The 19,654-nt window shown below is 43.7% G+C and overlaps 2 protein-coding genes across 2 annotated transcripts in view; one reads left to right on the top strand and one right to left on the bottom strand.

Moving 5' to 3' along the window:
- Positions 1-19,654, bottom strand: part of LOC308693237 (uncharacterized protein) — a gene marked incomplete at its 3' end in the record, with an annotated part of 262,595 nt that overhangs the window by 143,960 nt on the left and 98,981 nt on the right. The window lies entirely within an intron of this gene.
- LOC308694153 (uncharacterized protein) lies at positions 11-10,192 on the top strand (the record flags this gene model as incomplete). The annotated part of the gene is made up of 9 exons (XM_081371506.1): positions 11-52; positions 228-300; positions 758-799; positions 932-963; positions 1,060-1,107; positions 1,360-1,694; positions 1,803-1,894; positions 9,391-9,506; positions 9,614-10,192. The coding sequence occupies 9 exons, from the start codon at positions 11-13 to the stop codon at positions 10,043-10,045; spliced, it is 1,212 nt and encodes a 403-aa protein (XP_081227632.1). The 3' UTR covers positions 10,046-10,192.

Genomic DNA, 19,654 nt, shown 5'->3' with positions numbered 1-19,654 from the left:
AAAAAGGTAGATGGAACCTGAGCTTTTCTACTCCACTGAATTGAAGACCGAGGTCACTACAGTTAAAATCTCTTGCTGATTTAATCCACCTTTAAACTATTAATGTCTATGAACAAATATGTATTTTTATGTTTGTGTACCTCAGCATTTCTGAGTGAACACCGCTGGTTTTACTCACTATTTTAAAGTGCACTGTCGATCACGTGATATGACGTCATGACGTGCAGCTGACGTTACCTGAAAAATCTATCCAAGATGGCTACCCTTGGATAGCGACGTGTATCAAGAATGAAACAACTTGTAAGTAAACCAAAACACTTCAAAACTACTTTGCTTGTTGTAATATTGTAAGAATATCATATTACACGTGATATTTGACTGTTAGACGAGGCTATTTTTAAGTTGCAAGCGCGGTGCCGCGGGCGCGATTGCCGTCAGTCCGCCTGCTAGTTACAGAATATCCTGTGTAACGTTACTGTTAATGTCGTGGCAGGGCAATAATGTTAACATTAGTCAATAACTCTTTTCAGCAAGCGATAGTCCTTCTGTTTTTGAGTGTGTTGCTGCTGTTTGTGTTAAGCGCCCTGCTCTGGCAAGTTCAATGTGATGTTATCTACATGCACCCAAATGAGCTAGTGGCTAACGTTAGCAGTTACGTTAACTTTTACTCAAACAAAGTTAAGGTTATGGACATAATAGTTACCGAATGAACTATGCAAGTTATTATTAAACCTTTACAAACGTCTTTTCATTATAGGTTTAAGTGGAAGGAGTGCAGTGAGCATCCCCCAAAATCAAGGTGACTCAAATGTTAATTTAGGCTGTAACTATTTTTCACCATTTCTTTTATTTGGAGCCTAATTCATTAGCATCAATCAAACGTCTCTTAAAAATTAAATCTCTTGCTGTCTGTTTTTGTGTGCATATGCAGACCTACATTGTCACCAGAGAGCAACTTTATCGGTAAGTTACATTCAGTTGAAATTTTGTATCATTAATTTGTAAAGAGGTTGATTGCATAATTTGACTGGTTTCATATTGATTGTTTTATCTGTGCAGGGGAAGGACTTCTTGGGGAAATGGCCGGCTCTTCGGATTGAATCACAGGTAAAACAGACTCACTTCTCTTTTCTGCCACTCTTCACACATATTTCACTGCCAAATTTTTAATATGTATCACATTCAAATGGAACAGCAAATGCCACTATTCACTGTGTGTAAGAACTATCACTTTGCATGTGACCATGTTACTCAACAATGTATTTTAACGGAACATGTTGCATCACAAATGTGTTTTCTGTTGCAAATCGAGTATTAGTCTTTTTATATAATTATTTTTGTTTGTTTTTGTTTTTGTAGCTTTGTGCTGAGTTCCAACGCATTACAAACGTCAACATACGGAACCAGTTCTATGCTGTGCTTGACCAACATACACCTGCACTGGTGGCCTTGTATAGGCAGAAGGCGGCACGAACCGGTAAGATATCAGAGGCGCTGCGTGACATCTTAAAGATTTATGAACTGATATGTTTTGTCTCTTATGTTTACTGTGATGGCCAACTTATTCAAACTGAAAATTCAGTTTTGTGGTTCTTGCAGATTGTGAATTCACTTAAACGCTTTTTTATTTCAAACTCTGTAAGGTGCCTCCATAATTCAGAGAACAACCCACACAAATACGATCCACAAACCGGGTAAGACTGCGTATTGTATGCTGTAAATGTTAGTTTAATCTACTACTATATGGATTTGAAATACCAAAACTGAATTGCATTAATGATGCCTGCAACTTTTTCCCCCAGAATAAATTCATCACATAACCTGGCTGTGACCACTTATCTCTTCGAAGAATTAAGGACAACTTTTACAGACGTTGACCCTGATTGTGTAAAAGGTAATCTTAAAGATGTTGTAATTGTAGAAAAGTCTATCCCTTTAACTGCACTTTCATGTTTCAACACTAGAGGGCACATGTCTTTCACTTTACTGATAACCATACAACTTCCCCTTTAAGATCATACACTTTATACACCGCACGCGCTGGGTCACGATGAGCATGTAAACTTCAGAGCTGTGTGCGTTCGTGCAGAAAAGTGAGTTTATTTCTCATTTCATGTAGAAATGTGCAAGTTAATAATGTTGTTGATATTATTATGAGGGTGTAATAATCTCGCGAGTTTGTACGTGCACCAGATAACGTTATTTGATATCTATGTCAGAAAGCTAATGTGCTAGTTCCTCAGACACGTTATAATGTGTTGTTGTCGTCATATTAACATTTAAAATGTTGGTCTGTTGCCATTTTACAGTTATTTGACATGCTACACTATTATAATTGTGGAATTGCTTGTAAATTGTTGATTGTTTATCTTATGTTCAGTATGAAAATGCATAATATCTGTAGCAATTTAACAATGACTGTAATATTATTTTATGTCTAATTTGTACTATTATCTTTCGTTTCAGACCACACACACACACACACACACACACCCACCCACACATACATGTTATTTATGTGCCCAGCATATTAAAGTTTTGAATGTAACTCTCCGAGCCCTTACTCTCTTACCGGAGTCACCAGTCTTCAAGGACTATCCGAACAATCCAGAGTTCCATCTCTACAAATGGTCCTTCGAGCCGGATGATAGCAACCTTGAAGACAACATGCAGTCAGAGCAGGAGGTTACAGAACCGATTGTGCGTCCTCGTACTCAGCGGGAGAGACATCCACCAGCCTACTTAGATGATTATGACGTTGGGCATCAACCAAGCCAAATTACAGATTCCAGTGCGGATGCCAGTAGTATAATGCCAGTGACTACTATTCCAGCTGCACAATCAGACCATGTGACTGCGTCTAGTAAACCATCTTCAGCACGTTCATCTGCTTGTTCACGTCACAGCCAATCAAGAACAAAGACCAGCAGAAGCTCTGGATCCAGCCGAACAACAGTTTCACAACTGACTGATCTACAGACAGCTATTGTAGAGGAGAAATTGAAGAGCATGGAGCTTGCAGAGATGCAGAGACAGATGGTGGAGGAGAGCAAAGCCGAAGAACAGTGTGAGTTCCTGGATCAACAAGCACGGCATGCGTTATATGAGAGAGAAGATTTACTCCGAGAGCAGCAAAGAAGAAGTCGGCAGTTGGATGAAGAGGCTCGTGCAGCGCACAAGACCAAGGAACTGATCACCAAACAGCTTGAAAGACAGCGCCGTATTAAGCAGAAGGAGATGGAGCTGGAGAAAGTGCGTCTCATCACATCACTTCTTCGAGAATCAGAGACTGAAAATGCAACAGCTGTTCCACAAACCAGAAGTGAACTTGACCCAGGGTAGGTACAGACTGATATACTCTGTTCACAGAAGGTAGAGGTTGCTCCTCACACACAAAATCAGTTAGCTGATAATCCACAGCACTTAACACCTTACATACATCAGAGTAGTACTGTTAACCCTCAGCCCTTAACTTTACACTCTGTTCCTGAGCACATTACACCTATCTCTATATCCAAACCATTACATGCAGAACCTGTAATTGTTGTCCCTTCTCCTATCTGTGCCATTTTCAGTGCCTAGTATTCCGTGTGTACAGCCTCAAGCCCCAGTCAATATGATGGACATGTTGATTGCCAGCTCATATGGTATACCCAAACCATCCCTGCCTAAATTTGATAGTGGTAAAGAGTCTGACTTTGCCTTACTCAAAATGGCTCTAGACAGTCTCTTAGGTGGCCATGCTCATCTAACAGAGCAGTTTAAATACCAAGTGCTTCTAGACAGATTAAAACTGCCAAGTGCCTACAAATTAGCACAAGCGTACATGCATGACCCTACTCCATACACGACTGCGTTACAAGCCCTCCAAGACAAATATGGGCAAGCCCGCCAACTTGTACAGAGTGAACTTGGTGCTATATTGAACTCTCCTCCTGTCAGAGTAGGGGATGCTGAAGCATTTGATAACTTTGCACTGTCAATACATTCTCTTGTGGGCATGCTTCGTTCCTTGGAGGGTGAGAATGGCTACGAATTGAAATGTGGCTCACATGTAGACAGAATTTTAGCCAAACTGCCTGCCAGCTATCGTGATGGGTTTGTAGAGCATTGTTTAAATCGTGGTATACTAATCACAGGGACAGACAAAACATACACTCTGCTGGACCTATCAGCATGGCTTCAGATAAAATCACAGGCGAAGCGTATCTCTAGCCGAGCTGTGGACATGTTTCAAGAGCAGATGAAGCCTCAGAAGAAAGGGATGAGAAGTCAGAGTCAGCCATCATCTTCTGTATACTACAATATCAGTAGTAGTCCAGATAAATTACCACTTACCTCTCAGATACGCCGTACATTCCCGATAAAGCCTAAAGACAAGCCTAAACCTTATTGCCCATATTGTGACACACGTGAGCACTATCTCAGCCTGTGTTCAAAATTCAAGTCACTAACAACTACCCAAATTGCAGAGTGGCTTAAAGACAAAAGCTGTTGGCGCTGCGGACGCAATCACAAACCTGAGGCTTGTACCCTCAAGAAGCCCTGTAAAATATGTCAAAAGCAGCATCTCACTGTTCTACATGATGTAACCATACAGGAGCCCAACCAGGTCCTCATGGTTAGTACTCCTCCAGACACCATTTATCTTGACCGTCCCAACCGACCTCAACAGGTCATGTTAAAAGGTAGTCAAAGTACTTTTGCATAATGCTGAACATTCACTAGAGGCATATGCTTTGTTGGATGATGGTTCTGAGCGGACTATTCTCCTTTCTTCCGCTGCACTATGTCTCAAGCTACATAAAGAACCAGAAACACTCTCACTGAGAACTGTACGGCATGAGGTTGTTCACCTGAAAGGGGCATCCGTTTCTTTCGAAATTTCCCCAGCTGACAACTCTAGACGGAGATACAATATAAATCATGCATTCACTGCTGATGAACTAGGTCTTTCTGAGCATAGTTACCCAGTTAAAGTACTGATGAAGAAGTACAGACACCTACAGGGGCTGCCAATCCCAGCAATTGACAAAGTAAAGCCTGTACTGCTGATTGGTTCCGACTTTCCACATTTGCTCATCCCTACCCAGCCTGTTCGGGTTGGCCCTTCTGGTGGACCTGTAGCAATATGTACTTCCCTGGGTTGGACACTTCAAGGTCCTGCCAGCTTGGTCAATCTTCCTTTTGAAGAGCAGCACTGTTTCTTTACTTCAATGAGGTCAAACCACTTTGATCTTCAAACGCATGTGGAGAAACTGTGGCAAATTGATACTTTGCCCTATATCAGTGAGAAAGCAGCCACCAGATCCAAGCTTGACCAGCAAGCACTTGAGATGCTTGAGCAGCACACTGTAAGGATGAATGTAGATGGCATAATGAGATATGCTACACCACTTCTCAGACGGAAGGACAGTCCGTGTCTAAAAGCGCCCAAATCTGCTTGTCTTTCACTACTTCGAAGTACAGAACGACGGATCGCCATCGACATCAATTAAACCATGACCTATTGTCAAGAGGTACAAAAGCTTGAATTTGCTGGCTATGTGAAGAGATTGACACCTGAGGATGTAGAGGCCTCTACTGAGTCATGGTACATCCCTCATCACTTAGTCCATCACAACAACAAAGCAAGGCTTGTTTTCAATTGCTCATATCAATACAGGGGCCAAGCGCTAAATGATCACCTTCTTCCGGGTCCCATCTTGGGTCCGTCCTTGCTTGGTGTCCTCCTTCGGTTCCGTGAGCATACGGTGGCTATCAGTGGAGACATTAAAGCAATGTTCCACCAGATCCGACTTCTGCCAGAAGACAGCTCATTGTTACGCTTCATCTGGAGAGACATGAAGAGGGACGAAGAACCAAGTGTCTTTGAATGGCAGGTTCTTCCATTTGGGACCACCTGCAGTCCTTGTTGTGCCACATATGCACTCCAAAGGCATGTGAAGGACAACAGTGAAGGCTACGAAGATGTTCAAAGGTCTATAGAGCAAGCATTCTATGTTGACAACTGTTTGCAGAGTCTTGACTCCCCAGAGAAGGCCCGTAACCTCATCGACAGGATGCGCAGACTTTTATCTTCTGGTGGCTTTGAAATCCGCCAGTGGGCCAGCAATGTACCTGCTGTAATAGAACACCTCCCAATTGAAGCCAGAGCAGCCAGCACTGAACTGTGGCTTTCTGAGCATAGTTCAGACCCACAAGAGCCAGCTTTAGGTCTGCGTTGGAATTGTCTCACTGACCAACTTGGATATAAACATCGCCAAGTTGACTACTCCGAACCCACACTACGAAACGTGTACAAGGTACTGGCCACACAATATGACCCACTTGGATATCTTATACCCTTCACCACCAAAGCGAAAATGCTAATTCAAGATCTCTGGAAACTCAAGATTGGTTGGGATGACATCATCCACCCTAAAAGTCTGTTAGTTCAATGGCAAGCCTGGGAGGCTGAACTGGCCAATTTGCACACTGTGGAAATACCCAGAGCGTACATCCCATCATATGCTGACACAGAAGGCACCCAGAGAACCATCCATATTTTTTGTGATGCCTCCGAACGGGCTTACGGATCGGTCGCTTACCTCAACACTCAAGATCAACAGAAACATATCCATGTAGCCTTTGTGATGGCAAGGTCCAGAGTGGCTCCTCGCAAGCAGACCTCAATTCCCCGCTTAGAGCTTTGTGCAGCTCTCACAGGAGCACAGCTGGCAAAGTTGCTCAGTAAAGAGCTTTCTGTTCCTTTGGAGGATATAATTCTGTGGACTGATTCAACAACAGTCCTAAATTGGCTAAGATCAGACTCTTGCCGTTACAAAGTCTTTGTCGGGACACGCATCGCTGAAATTCAGGATGTGACTTTGATGTCAAATTGGAGATACGTCAATACCGCGGATAACCCAGCGGATGACCTGACCAGGGGCAAGACTTTGCTAGAATTGAGCAAACCTCAGCGCTGGAGTCAAGGACCAAGGTTCCTTCGCCAAAATCCCAGCACCTGGCCATCTCTGCCTAAATTAACAGCTCCTGATGACAGTGATGAGCTGAAGAAGCAATCATTCTGTGGCAATTCATGTCTTGCCAAGCCTCATCCTGACATCTCCAGTAGTAGGAGTTGGAATGATCTGTTGAAAGCAACTCACCAGTCCCTTCACGGGGCGGCTGCTATTATGACTGCCGCAGATGCCATATCAGCTGAACTACACCTGTTAAGACAAGCTCAGAGTGACAGCTTCCCAGGAGAAGTGGATGCGCTGATCAAAGGAAAAGCCATATCCGCCCAGAGTCGTCTAGCTTCACTTTCCCCTGAGTATGATCAAACGCTTGGTTTAATCCGAGTTGGGGGACGACTCCGTCGAGCTGACAGCTTAGATCCAGACACTATGCATCCGATAATACTAGACCCTAAACATCAGATTACAATGCTCCTAATCAAAGAATATGACAACCAGCTTCTGCATCCAGGTCCAGAGAGGGTCTTGGGTGAGATCAGACGCAAGTACTGGATCCTACGGGGCAGAGAATCAATCAAGAAGCACCAGTACAACTGTGAGAAGTGTCAAAAATGGAGAGCAAGTCCTGTAATTCCGAAGATGGCAGACTTGCCCCCATCTCGACTTCGGCTATACAAACCACCTTTCTGGTCCACTGGGGTAGACTGCTTCGGACCGTTTACAATTAAACTGGGTAGACGCACAGAGAAACGCTGGGGCATTATATTCAAATGTATGACAACGAGTTGCATACATCTTGATCTCTTAGAGAGCATGGACACGGATGCTTTTCTGATGGCATTAAGACGATTTGTGTCACGACGTGGTAAGCCGTTTGAGATACTGGCAGATAGAGGTACTAACTTCCGAGGAGGAGCCACTGAACTCCAGGAGGCCTTTGCTTCGTTAGAGGTTCCACTTAAAGAACATCTAGCATGCCAGGAAATTGCTTTCCAGTTTAACCCTCCGAATGCGCCACATTTTGGAGGGACCTGGGAGCGAGAAATACGATCAGTTAAAACTGCTCTCCAGGTAGTCTTGGGCAATCGTACAGTAACTGAAGCAGTCTTGCGTACAGTTCTAGTGGAAGTTGAGGGAATTATCAACTCTAAGCCACTCGGATACGTCTCATCAGATGTTGCCGATCCGGACCCAGTCACACCAAATCTCTTGCTAATGGGCCGTCGTGATGCATCACTCCCTCAAGCAATCTACTCTTCTAGTGATCTGTTAGGGAGACGACGATGGCGACACAGCCAAATTCTAGCTGATCACTTTTGGGTTAACTTCATTAGGCATTATTTACCAAGCCTACAGCCCCGTCAAAAATGGCAGAAGGACAATGCCAATCTAAGTAAAGGACAGATCATCATGATAGTTGATCCGCAATTGCCCCGAGCCTTGTGGCCTATAGGCAGAGTGACTAAAACCTATGCAGGAGCGGATAATCGCATACGCACAGCAGAAGTGCAAGTGAAAGGGCGAACTTATCTCCGACCTGTTGCCCGTTTAGTTAGGCTGCCATCATGGGAAGATGAGGAAGAAAATAGTAACGGACGTTGAGACTTTCCTAACTAATTACAAATTTGGATTCTAAATTTGGGGGCGGCAATGTAGAAAAGTCTATCCCTTTAACTGCACTTTCATGTTTCAACACTAGAGGGCACATGTCTTTCACTTTACTGATAACCATACAACTTCCCCTTTAAGATCATACACTTTATACACCGCACGCGCTGGGTCACGATGAGCATGTAAACTTCAGAGCTGTGTGCGTTCGTGCAGAAAAGTGAGTTTATTTCTCATTTCATGTAGAAATGTGCAAGTTAATAATGTTGTTGATATTATTATGAGGGTGTAATAATCTTGCGAGTTTGTACGTGCACCAGATAACGTTATTTGATATCTATGTCAGAAAGCTAATGTGCTAGTTCCTCAGACACGTTATAATGTGTTGTTGTCGTCATATTAACATTTAAAATGTTGGTCTGTTGCCATTTTACAGTTATTTGACATGCTACACTATTATAATTGTGGAATTGCTTGTAAATTGTTGATTGTTTATCTTATGTTCAGTATGAAAATGCATAATATCTGTAGCAATTTAACAATGACTGTAATATTATTTTATGTCTAATTTGTACTATTATCTTTCGTTTCAGACCACACACACACACACACACACCCACCCACACATACATGTTATTTATGTGCCCAGCATATTAAAGTTTTGAATGTAACTCTCCGAGCCCTTACTCTCTTACCGGAGTCACCAGTCTTCAAGGACTATCCGAACAATCCAGAGTTCCATCTCTACAGTAATCATTTTAATGTCCTCTGTTTTACTTAGTTTTATTGGCATTACATTTATTTATGATTTATTTAACAGGTTGCAAGACGTATTTTGAGACTTTGCGGAGGAAGTATTCTTTGGCTCAGCCTGAAAAGGCCCAGAAAAGAAACACTATGAAGAACACTGCAAAGAACCGTCAAAGAAAGAGACGGGTAAGTTAAGAAACTGGTTAAGCAGTTTTTTTTTGTTTTTTTTTCTTCAGAATGTAACTGTCCTCCTCTCTGTGTTTTAGTGGTTAAATTACTGTCATGTTTTGCAGTTGCTGGAGACCAGGTCCAGTGTTGTACAAACCAACACAGAAAGGGAACTCTGGAAGACTGCAACAATAGATCTGATGTCTGATGAAGATGCTATTGCTGATGGAAGGCCAGTGTGGATGGTGAGGTCTCCACCAAACAGAACCACAGAGTTATCTGCTCTCTGCCAGGCACTACAAACCAGACTAGAGTCTGACCCACGCTACGTCACACCACCAGTGCATCATGGCAGTTTGAAAAATGAATATTTACATATATTTTATATACACTTTAATTTCTATATTTCTTATTTATTGATTTCGTTTTATATTGTATACTTTGTATATTTGTTCCTTTTTGATGTGCATGTTGCTTATCTCCACGTTTTGTATTTCATTCCTTTACACCTTTGTTCACATTTCTTTTTCCCCATTCATTTTAATGTATGTTTATAATGTTCTTTGGAATGTTCATGTTATATTTGTTTTTGTTCCTTTACATTTTCATCCCCTCAAATATTTTTGTTCCCCCATTCCTTTTTAATGCTTGTTTATAATGCTCTTTGGAATGTTTTATTTACCTTAATAAAAATGTCAGACTTTCTCATTGTTCTTTGTGTGTGTTTTTAAAATTATATTTGAATGTATTAAAATTGGGGGAAGGGGGGGGGGGGGGGTTAGTGTATACTGAGCAATATCTGCATAGCTGGCCTATAACCAATCAAATCACTGCGCGATAAGGCCTAGGGTGGGCTATGTTCTAAAATTAACCAATCAAATCACTTTCCTGGGTTTTCAATGTGTCCTGTCCTCCAATAGTGGTCTGGGTAATGGGAGTGGTTTTAAAAGAAAAGGACCAATAGGGGGGAAGGCCAAAAGGTGCACAAAGGTGTGAAAATGTTCTCTTGAAAAAACCTTTGATGGGATTACTTGCCATGGCAACAAATGGCTGTAGCACGGAAGTATACGTCCACAACATACATCCGATTTGGTATCATTTCGGATGTATACGGATATATACAGACCCATGGAATTTGAGCTATCCGGCCAGTATACTCCTGGATTCTTCCGAATTTCAGCAGTGTATACAGGAGTATACTGGTCCGGATACACCTCTTTTCATGCAGTGGTCCCTCCAGTAATATGATCCCAGTTGATCCGTAACACCGGCAGGAGAACTTGCTTTCACTTTCTATGTGTGACGAGAGAGAGAGAGAGAGAGAGAGAGAGAGAGAGAGAGAGAGAGAGAGAGAGAGAGAGAGAGAGAGAGAGACGTTGCGTGAACGCGCGTTGTAGATTCATATTTTGTAAATAATTGTTTTTGCGCAAACAAAGCACTCGCGTCTTATTCAGTTTGTTTTTATCGGTGTTACTTATTTTTGATATAGCTCTTTGGTTAATTAAATTTTCTCTCTCTTCTCTTAAATTAATTTCTTCTTTCTTTAGTTTATATATATATATATATATGGTTTTCTTCATTATTTCTGTTCTGTTCTCTTTGGCTCGTTCATTCATTCTTTTTATTTATTTATCCTTGCCTTCATTTGTTCAGTTTTGTCTTTCATTTATCTTTCTGCAGAACACAGCATTCCTGATAATAAATCATAAAGAGGACTTTGTTTGATCACATCTGTATGATATGAAATAAGTTTGTCATCATCCAATCATGTTTATAATTACATTTAGTCATTTAGCAGATGATTTTTTCAAAGCGATCTACAAATGTGGAACAATGCAATGTGACATAAACCTGAAAGAATCAAATGGATTAAAATGCCATTAAATCAACATTACACAGTGTGTGCTTCTTCCAGCGAGTTTATCTCCAGCGCTAATTAAACACACTGAAGCTGCTAATCAAGATCATCAGGATCAATGTTGGAGATAAACTCTGCATGAAGAGGAATAAACACCTCTGAACTACAGCCATTACTATAAACTATATATCAGCTCATTTCCATGACAATAATGTGACACGTTTATCTTGGAGAATAAAAGAGCTTGGGTTTTTTCAGTGGATATTTGTCTAAAGCTGCAGATACACCTTATGTAGAGCTTCATCTCTTTAAATATCACACAATAGCTGTCAGTCACTTTCTCATAAACACAAGATGTAGTTTGTTGTGATTGTGTTTCAGCAGGAACAGCTGAACTGAATGGAGATCAGTGACATTCATCACATTTAGTGATTCAGGAATATGAATGATTGGCTGATAAAGCAGGAATCAGGGAGCGGGAGATAAAGCTCAGGAGAGCATCAAATCCCAGCTCAGGAGATCATGCTGTCGACTACAACTCAATGTAGAACCAATGTCAGCATTATCAGGAGGCTGCGTCTCATTTACCTGTCCATCCTCGTCTGCCTTCACTAAAGGAGAGAAGACGAGCGGCTCTGCAAGCGTTGAGGAACACATGCGATACGTCTGTGTGTGTCACGATGTAGAACAAAGAGGAAGACCATCAAGAGTACAAATCAGACAAAGTTTATTAAACGACTCAAATATAATCCAAGTAGCGTAACAGTGTGTAAAACACAAGCATTACCAGACAACTGAAGAGGTTGATGAGGGCCAAATCATAAACACCTGTGACAATTAATCAGTAACCATGACAACTGATTAGTGGCGGGAAAACTGAACAAAGGAACACATGTGACTGAAAATGACAAACTAAAAGTCCATGAAAATGAAATGTCTGTGACACTGTGTGTGAAGTGTAAATATTGTTGGAACTTTAATCAGGAAATTCCTATTAAATATAACTAAAGCAAGATGCACTTATTTAGAATGTAGAAACAGGGAAAACTTTAATAGATTTTTTTAATGAATGTGTCTCATTGCCGTCAGTAACAACACAAATCAAACGCAGAGAACAAGCGTGCGAAACACAGAGGAGCAGCAGCTGATGCACATGTGTTTCTCTCTAATGAGGAAGAATCAATTAAATCCAACCTTTACCAATCTTTAGTTTCCAATCAGTGGTTCAACATCATGATTTCAGTAAACGTCCCAGATATCCACATTTCTCTAGTCCACATCCTTGCTTCAGTTCTGCTGGTTCCCCGGCCCAAAGCTGAACACAGACACACACAGTTTCCTCCGGCCCAGATGTGGCCCACAGCCGCTAAAATGCCTCTTCTTTACTGATATGACCCAGATCTGGCACACACACTGAGAAGTGCCTTCATTAGCCGCGTTTCCACTGTCGGGCCAGGACCGGGCCGTGCTAGTGCGTGCCAGGGCCAGTCGCGTTTCCACTGTCACTTCCGGGGCTTGATCAGGGCTTACTCGAGGCCAACGGACAGGATTTCTGGCCCGTCGAATACCTTGGGCCAAAGCGGGCCAGCTCGGGCTAGAGGAGTGGTTACGAACAGAGGCGGAGTTCACCTGAGTCGGGAGACGGCAGCGCCGGATGATTCTGTCAGCATTAAAGACTTTTAAAATAATTTAACTCGCGTTCATGTTTGAATGCCTTCTGTTTGTGATGCAAAAGACTATGCGCGCTAACCATTACTATAGTAAACATAGTAAACGCTTGAAGATACGCATAGTAAAAAAACATAGTGAACGCTTGAAGAAATCAGACCAATCTTAAAGGCTATCACAATCATGTTTTTATTTTATCTGTCAGTAGCCTACGTCTCGTCTCTTTATACCGGACTATCATAAAATAAAGCAACTTTTTTTTCGGGAGTTTCCTCTGTTTCTCTGACTGAAAATATCTGTATGGGAGTCGAGAGAAGGCTAAAGTTCCTCAGGTCGTATTTTTGGTGGCATATATTTGTAGAAATTATCATTCTTTCTAAATGTGATGTAATGTCCTGTATACCAGATAAACAGAAACAGACGCGACTGAAGAAGTAAGTGTGTCCTCTTTCTTTTGTGAAATAGACCTAACGTTAACGGTAATTTATTTCTGAGTGACTAATGTGCAATTTTGACATAAATTAATTCATTATGATCAATGTATCACTTTTTATTGTAAACCTGTGGTAAAACATCGATGCTTGGGTTTTAAATATTCAAGTAAACAACAAAAATGCCAGCAAACGGACGCTTTTATCATGTTTGTTTTCAACGCTGTTTCCAGTGATTTCTGATTAGTTTTCTGATAAAACTTCCATTTGTTGGTGAAATGATGGGTTAGTGTGACGTTGTTCCAGAGAGGCGTGTTACGGGCGTGTTTTAGTGAAGCCCTGGCCCGCACTGGCCCAACAGTGGAAACGCAGGCCCGGTGCTATTAGCCCAGCACGGCCCGTTTAAAGCCCTGGCTCGCACTGGCCCGACAGTGGAAACGCGGCTATTGTTTGATGTGGCCCAGATCTGGCCCACACACTGTAAGATCCGGCTGAGAGTCGCTTGCTCCTCGAGACAGATGTGACCCACACTGCCAGTCAAACACTAATTCAACCATTAAGGGCTTTTATTATAACATTAACAAATACACTTTAACATAATCACGCATTAACAATGAACAAAAACACTATAATATTAACATTTATTAACTACACTTTTAAACCACAAAATAAACAATAGAAAAACACACACAAACTTTCTTTAACACTTAATAATTTCCTTTTGCAAAAGTCCAGTCATATTTAATGATATAGTGCTTTATACAGTACAGATTGATTAAAAGCAGCTTTACAGGGATAAACAGGGAAATAATGATCAATGATCAGAGTTCAGTTCTGCTGTAAAGCGGCTCTAGAAAGACAATAGTGTCATTGATCAGCTGAAGTCAGTTCAGTGTTGATTCAGTTCAATAACTGTGTAAAGTTCATCAAATATGAAGCGAGTTCAGTTCAGCTATAAAGCAGTGACGTCCTCGTCCAGCTCAGCTCAGTTCTCCTCAATAGTGTCAGTGCCGTCAGATCAATATTAGTGCTGAATATGAAGTGTCATAAACTAAGCGAGCCGGAGGCGACAGTAGCAAGAACCCGAACTCCATCAGGAGACAGAATGGAGGAAACACCTGACCAGTTCTCCTCTGGACAAACGAAGGAACATGGTGTGATTATGAGTCCAGGCTGCCTCACAAGTCAGATTGTGGATTGATATGATTCAGAGTGTTTGATTGAGCTCCTTCTGCTTGAAGATTGGGATTGATCACGCCAGCATTAGGTGTGAGGATCTGAAGCTGGTCCTCGGGTCTGTGTGGAGGACTTGTCTGGTTCTCCTGGTCTTTTCTGAGGATCTGTGCCGATGACTGTCGAGTCCACGAGGTCTTCACAGGCGCTTTGTCTCTAGGGCTCGTCTAGTTGTCCTGGTCTCTGCTGACCATGCTTTTATTACGTCTAGACTAGACTACTGTAACTCTTTATATGTGTGATTGGATCAGTCAGCTCTTCATCTCTTACAGTTAGTCCAGAATGCAGCAGCTCGGCTCCTAACTGGGACTGAAAGCGTGAGCACATTACCCCAGTTTTAGCCTCGCTCCACTGGCTTCTGTCCGTCTCAGGATTGATTTGAAGATTTTATTGCTTGTTTTTAAGGTTTTGAATGGGTTGGCGCCTTCTTATTTCTCAGAGCTTTTACACGTGCGCTCTCCTGTCGAAGCACTGAGGTCGTCCAGTCAGATGGTCCTCCATGTTCTGAGATCCAGGTTAACACATAAAGGTGAGCGAGCCTTCTCAGTGCTGGTCCTGATCTCTGGAAGAGTCTACCGGTTCATATAAGAACAGCTCGGACTGATGACATGTTTAAGTCGTTGCTTAAGACCCTCCTGTGTTCCTTAGCTTTCATTTCCAGTGGAGTTTTGCTCCTGTGACATTCTCTACTGTGTTTATGTGTTCATTTGTGTGTATCCTGACATTGTTAAGCACTTTGGTCAACTGTGCTTGTTTTAAATGTGCTGTACAAATACATTTGAAATTTGACCTGTTGAACTTTGACATTCAGGGCTGCGTTGTGCTGGTTTTAGGGTGCAGGTCCACCATCTGATCTGGATACGGACCGGAGAACATAATCCAGATCTCACCATATTAAAACCAGAACATATTTCTCCTGGAGGTGAAAAGCTGTCAGACATCAGACGGAGTCGATCATTCATACTCAGAAAGTAGAACTGAAGTGACATTCATTTCAAGATGATTAGTAGTTAAAACATTACATAATGTCCCTGCATTGTTTTGCATTCTGTGACTTTCAGTCGAATAAAAGACATTTTATATTTCGTCACTGAAGATTTCTTAATAATAGTGTTAAAATATGGTCTCGTCTCGTTCTCGTGAACCCAATATCGTGTCTCGACTCGTTAGATCAGTGTATCGACTGTCACGGTTCATGAATCGGCTGTCTCATTTCTGATGTGTGTGTGTGTGTCTGTGTGGGTGTGGTTACTCATTGTGTTAATTATTGTCGCCAGCTGTGTTCAATCCCCGTTCCCTTTATATGTGCAGTAATTCCCATCTCATGTTGTCAGATCGTTGTGGCTTCCCCGGTGTCGTGTCCTGTTCCCTGTGTACTGCTCTCATCTCCTCGTGTGGATTACTGTCTTCGTGGACCCGCTTCGTCGTGTTTCACGCTGTCTGGATTGTTTATTGTTCCTGGTTCCTGAGCACGCCTTCACCGCACACCATCACCGGGTTGCCCACTGAAGTCCCTGCGTCATCTCGCCATCAGAGTGTTTGTTTCCCCGACCTGTGTATCTCTGACCATCTTCATTAAACATTCTTTTACTTGCAATTGTATCCGTCTCTGTTTCACTACAGAACGATCTGACCAATCATGGATACAGCAAGTGCGACCAGTTTGAATGACTTCATCACACATAGCGTCACAAGAATGGATCAACAAGGAGAGGAGATCGCCAACACAGGTCGCGCGGTTCAAGCACTCGTGACGCAGGTGTCCGAGCTCACCCAACAGCTACAACTTCTTCGAGCTCCCACTGCGCCGCCCACACCGCCCGTTCAGCCCCCCCCGCCTCCGCAAGAGAATCAGCCAGAACCTCGTCTGCCCACGCCTGAGAAGTATTCAGGTGAGCCTGAGTATTGTAGGGCTTTTCTCACAGCATGTTCCCTGCACTTTGCATTGCAGCCACGGACCTTTTGCACTGAACAGTCTAAAGTGGCGTTCGTGTTGACACTACTGTCGGGGAAGGCGGCTCTCTGGGGAACGGCGGTGTGGGAGAACCAAAACACCTGCTGCGCCTCGTTCCAGGCACTCTCCACAGAGATGAGAAGAGTCTTTGATCGAGCGGTAGCGGGTAAGGAGGCGGCCAGATTACTCGCTGATCTACGTCAAGGTAATGGCTCGGTGTCGGATTATTCCATCCAGTTCCGCACCCTGGCCGCAGAGTGCCAATGGAACGAGGAGGCGCAGTGGGACATGTTCCTGCATGGGTTGGCTGACCGCGTTCAAAAAGAGATTTACATTCTGGACCTTCCCAAGACCCTGGATGGCCTGGTGGAGCTTGCTCTGAGGGTCGATGCTCGTCTTAATCGTGTGACCGCTCAGGTACAGCAGAGTCGACTCCAGTACCACACTGAGGATCCACGGGCCAACGGCGGGAGCGCGGTCAGCCCAGTTTCAGATCATGAACCCATGCAGGTGGGGAGAGCTCGGCTTCCCAAGGACTCTGTCTTTACTGTGGCAAGCCTGGCCACTTTCTCTTTTCCTGTCCGGTAAAAGAGCAAGCCCGGTAGTAAGTATGAGGCTACTATCGGGTGGGATCTCCGCCGAGAAGACCTCATCAACATCATCAACCCTCCTCCCGGTAAGACTGAAGTGGGCAACCTCCACGCACCGCACTCAAGCACTGCTGGATTCGGGAGCAGAGGGTAATTTTATGGACTTTGGACTTGCACTCAGACTCCAGATTCCCATCACTTCTCTCACTCACAAGATTTCCGTCAACGCACTCAATGGACAAGAACTTCCAGGAATCTCCCACTCTACTGAACCCCTCACACTTATCACTTCTGGCAACCACACTGAAATCATTTCCTTTTTACTCATGGACTCACCACTAGCACCAGTGGTTTTAGGGCACCCGTGGCTCACTCAACATAACCCCCGTATCGACTGGCACAATAATTCCATTTCCACTTGGAGTAACCGTTGTCATGAGTCATGTTTGTTGTCTGCCTGTTCGTCTGTGTCTGGTTCTGTGTTTCAGAGTGAGGCAGCGGATTTGTCTAACGTGCCCGCGGAGTATCTCGACCTGAAGGAGGTGTTCAGTAAGTCTCGTGCTGCTTCTCTTCCTCCGCATCGTTCCTATGACTGTGCGATAGATCTACTGCCAGGTAAATCTCCGCCTAAGGGCAAACTTTACTCTCTTTCTGTTCCCGAGAGGGAGGCCATGGAGAAATATATTTCTGATTCTCTAGCCTCTGGGTTCATCCAGCCTTCCTCTTCTCCTGCGGGGGCGGGGTTCTTTTTCGTTGGGAAGAAGGATGGCTCTCTGCGACCTTGTATTGATTACCAAGAGCTAAACAACATCACGGTAAAGAATTCCTATCCTTTGCCGTTGATGTCTTCAGCTTTCGAGAGGTTGCAGGGAGCATCCATTTTCACGAAACTGGACTTACGTAATGCATATCATTTGGTTCGCATCAGGAAGGGGGATGAATGGAAAACCGCTTTTAATACCCCTAGGGGGCACTTTGAATATTTGGTTATGCCTTTTGGGCTTTCCAACTCCCCAGCGGTTTTCCAAGCACTCGTTAATGACGTGTTGAGAGACATGGTCGATCAGTTCATATATGTTTACCTGGATGACATATTGATTTTTTCTTCGTCTCTCCAGGAACACGTTCAACACGTCAGACGAGTGCTCCAGAGACTGTTAGAGAATGGGCTTTTTGTCAAGGCGGAGAAATGCGTGTTTCATGCACAGTCTGTTCCTTTTCTAGGGTACATCATCTCTTCTGAGGGAGTGCGCATGGATCCTGACAAGGTTAAGGCTGTGGTAGATTGGCCAAGTCCAGATTCCCGTAAGGCCCTACAGCGGTTTCTGGGGTTCGCCAATTTTTATCGGCGTTTCATTCGCAATTTCAGCCAACTAGTCGCACCTCTGACTGCCTTGACCTCCCCCCGAACGACGTTCAGGTGGTCGAACACTGCCGAGGCAGTGTTCGTCAACCTCAAAAGTCGCTTCGTTTCGGCTCCTATTCTTGTCACCCCTGATCCCACACGTCAGTTCGTGGTGGAGGTCGACGCGTCAGAGGTGGGAGTAGGAGCAGTGCTTTCACAACGCGCTTCCTCAGACGACAAGATGCATCCCTGCGCGTTTTTTTTCTCATCGACTATCGTCTGCTGAACGTAATTATGACATTGGTAACAGAGAGTTGTTGGCAGTCAAGTTAGCATTGGAGGAGTGGCGTCATTGGTTAGAGGGTTCAGGGGTACCCTTTATCGTTTGGACCGATCACAAAAACCTTGAATATATTAGATCTGCTAAAAGACTCAACTCCAGGCAGGCTCGGTGGGCACTTTTTTTCGGACGTTTTGATTTTGTTCTATCGTACCGCCCGGGTTCCAAAAACATCAAACCCGACTCTTTATCTCGTATTTTTGATCCATCCGAACGCCCGGTGACTCCCGAGTGCATTTTACCTGAGAAAGTAGTTATCTCCACACTCGTATGGGAGGTCGAGTCGAAGGTCAAGACGGCCTTAGAAGGGGTAACGCCTCCGCCCGGTTGCCCACCGAATCGTTTGTTTGTTCCGGAGGGGTTACGGTCCGACGTTATTCGATGGGGTCATTGCTCCAACGTGGCTTGTCATCCAGGAGTGACTCGCACCAATTATTTAGTTAAGCAACGATTCTGGTGGCCTTTAATGGCTCGCGACATTCATGATTTTGTTTTGGCTTGTTCCGTATGTGCCACTGGTAAGACATCTAATCGACCTCCGGATGGGTTACTTCGGCCGCTGTCTGTCCCTTCGAGACCCTGGTCCCACATCGCGCTAGATTTTGTCACCGCCCTCCCGCCCTCCAAGGGCATGACGGTTGTTTTAACCGTAGTGGACCGGTTCTCGAAGGCGGCACATTTCATTCCCTTGCCCAAATTACCTTCAGCCAAGGAGACAGCGGTCACGGTCATTGATCATGTCTTTCG

Source organism: Scardinius erythrophthalmus, assembly GCF_964197995.2.
Source record: "Scardinius erythrophthalmus genome assembly, chromosome: 7".
Taxonomy (NCBI): domain Eukaryota; kingdom Metazoa; phylum Chordata; class Actinopteri; order Cypriniformes; family Leuciscidae; genus Scardinius; species Scardinius erythrophthalmus.
Note: the sequence above shows the minus strand (reverse complement) of the source record. Positions and strands in the feature narration are given on the sequence as shown.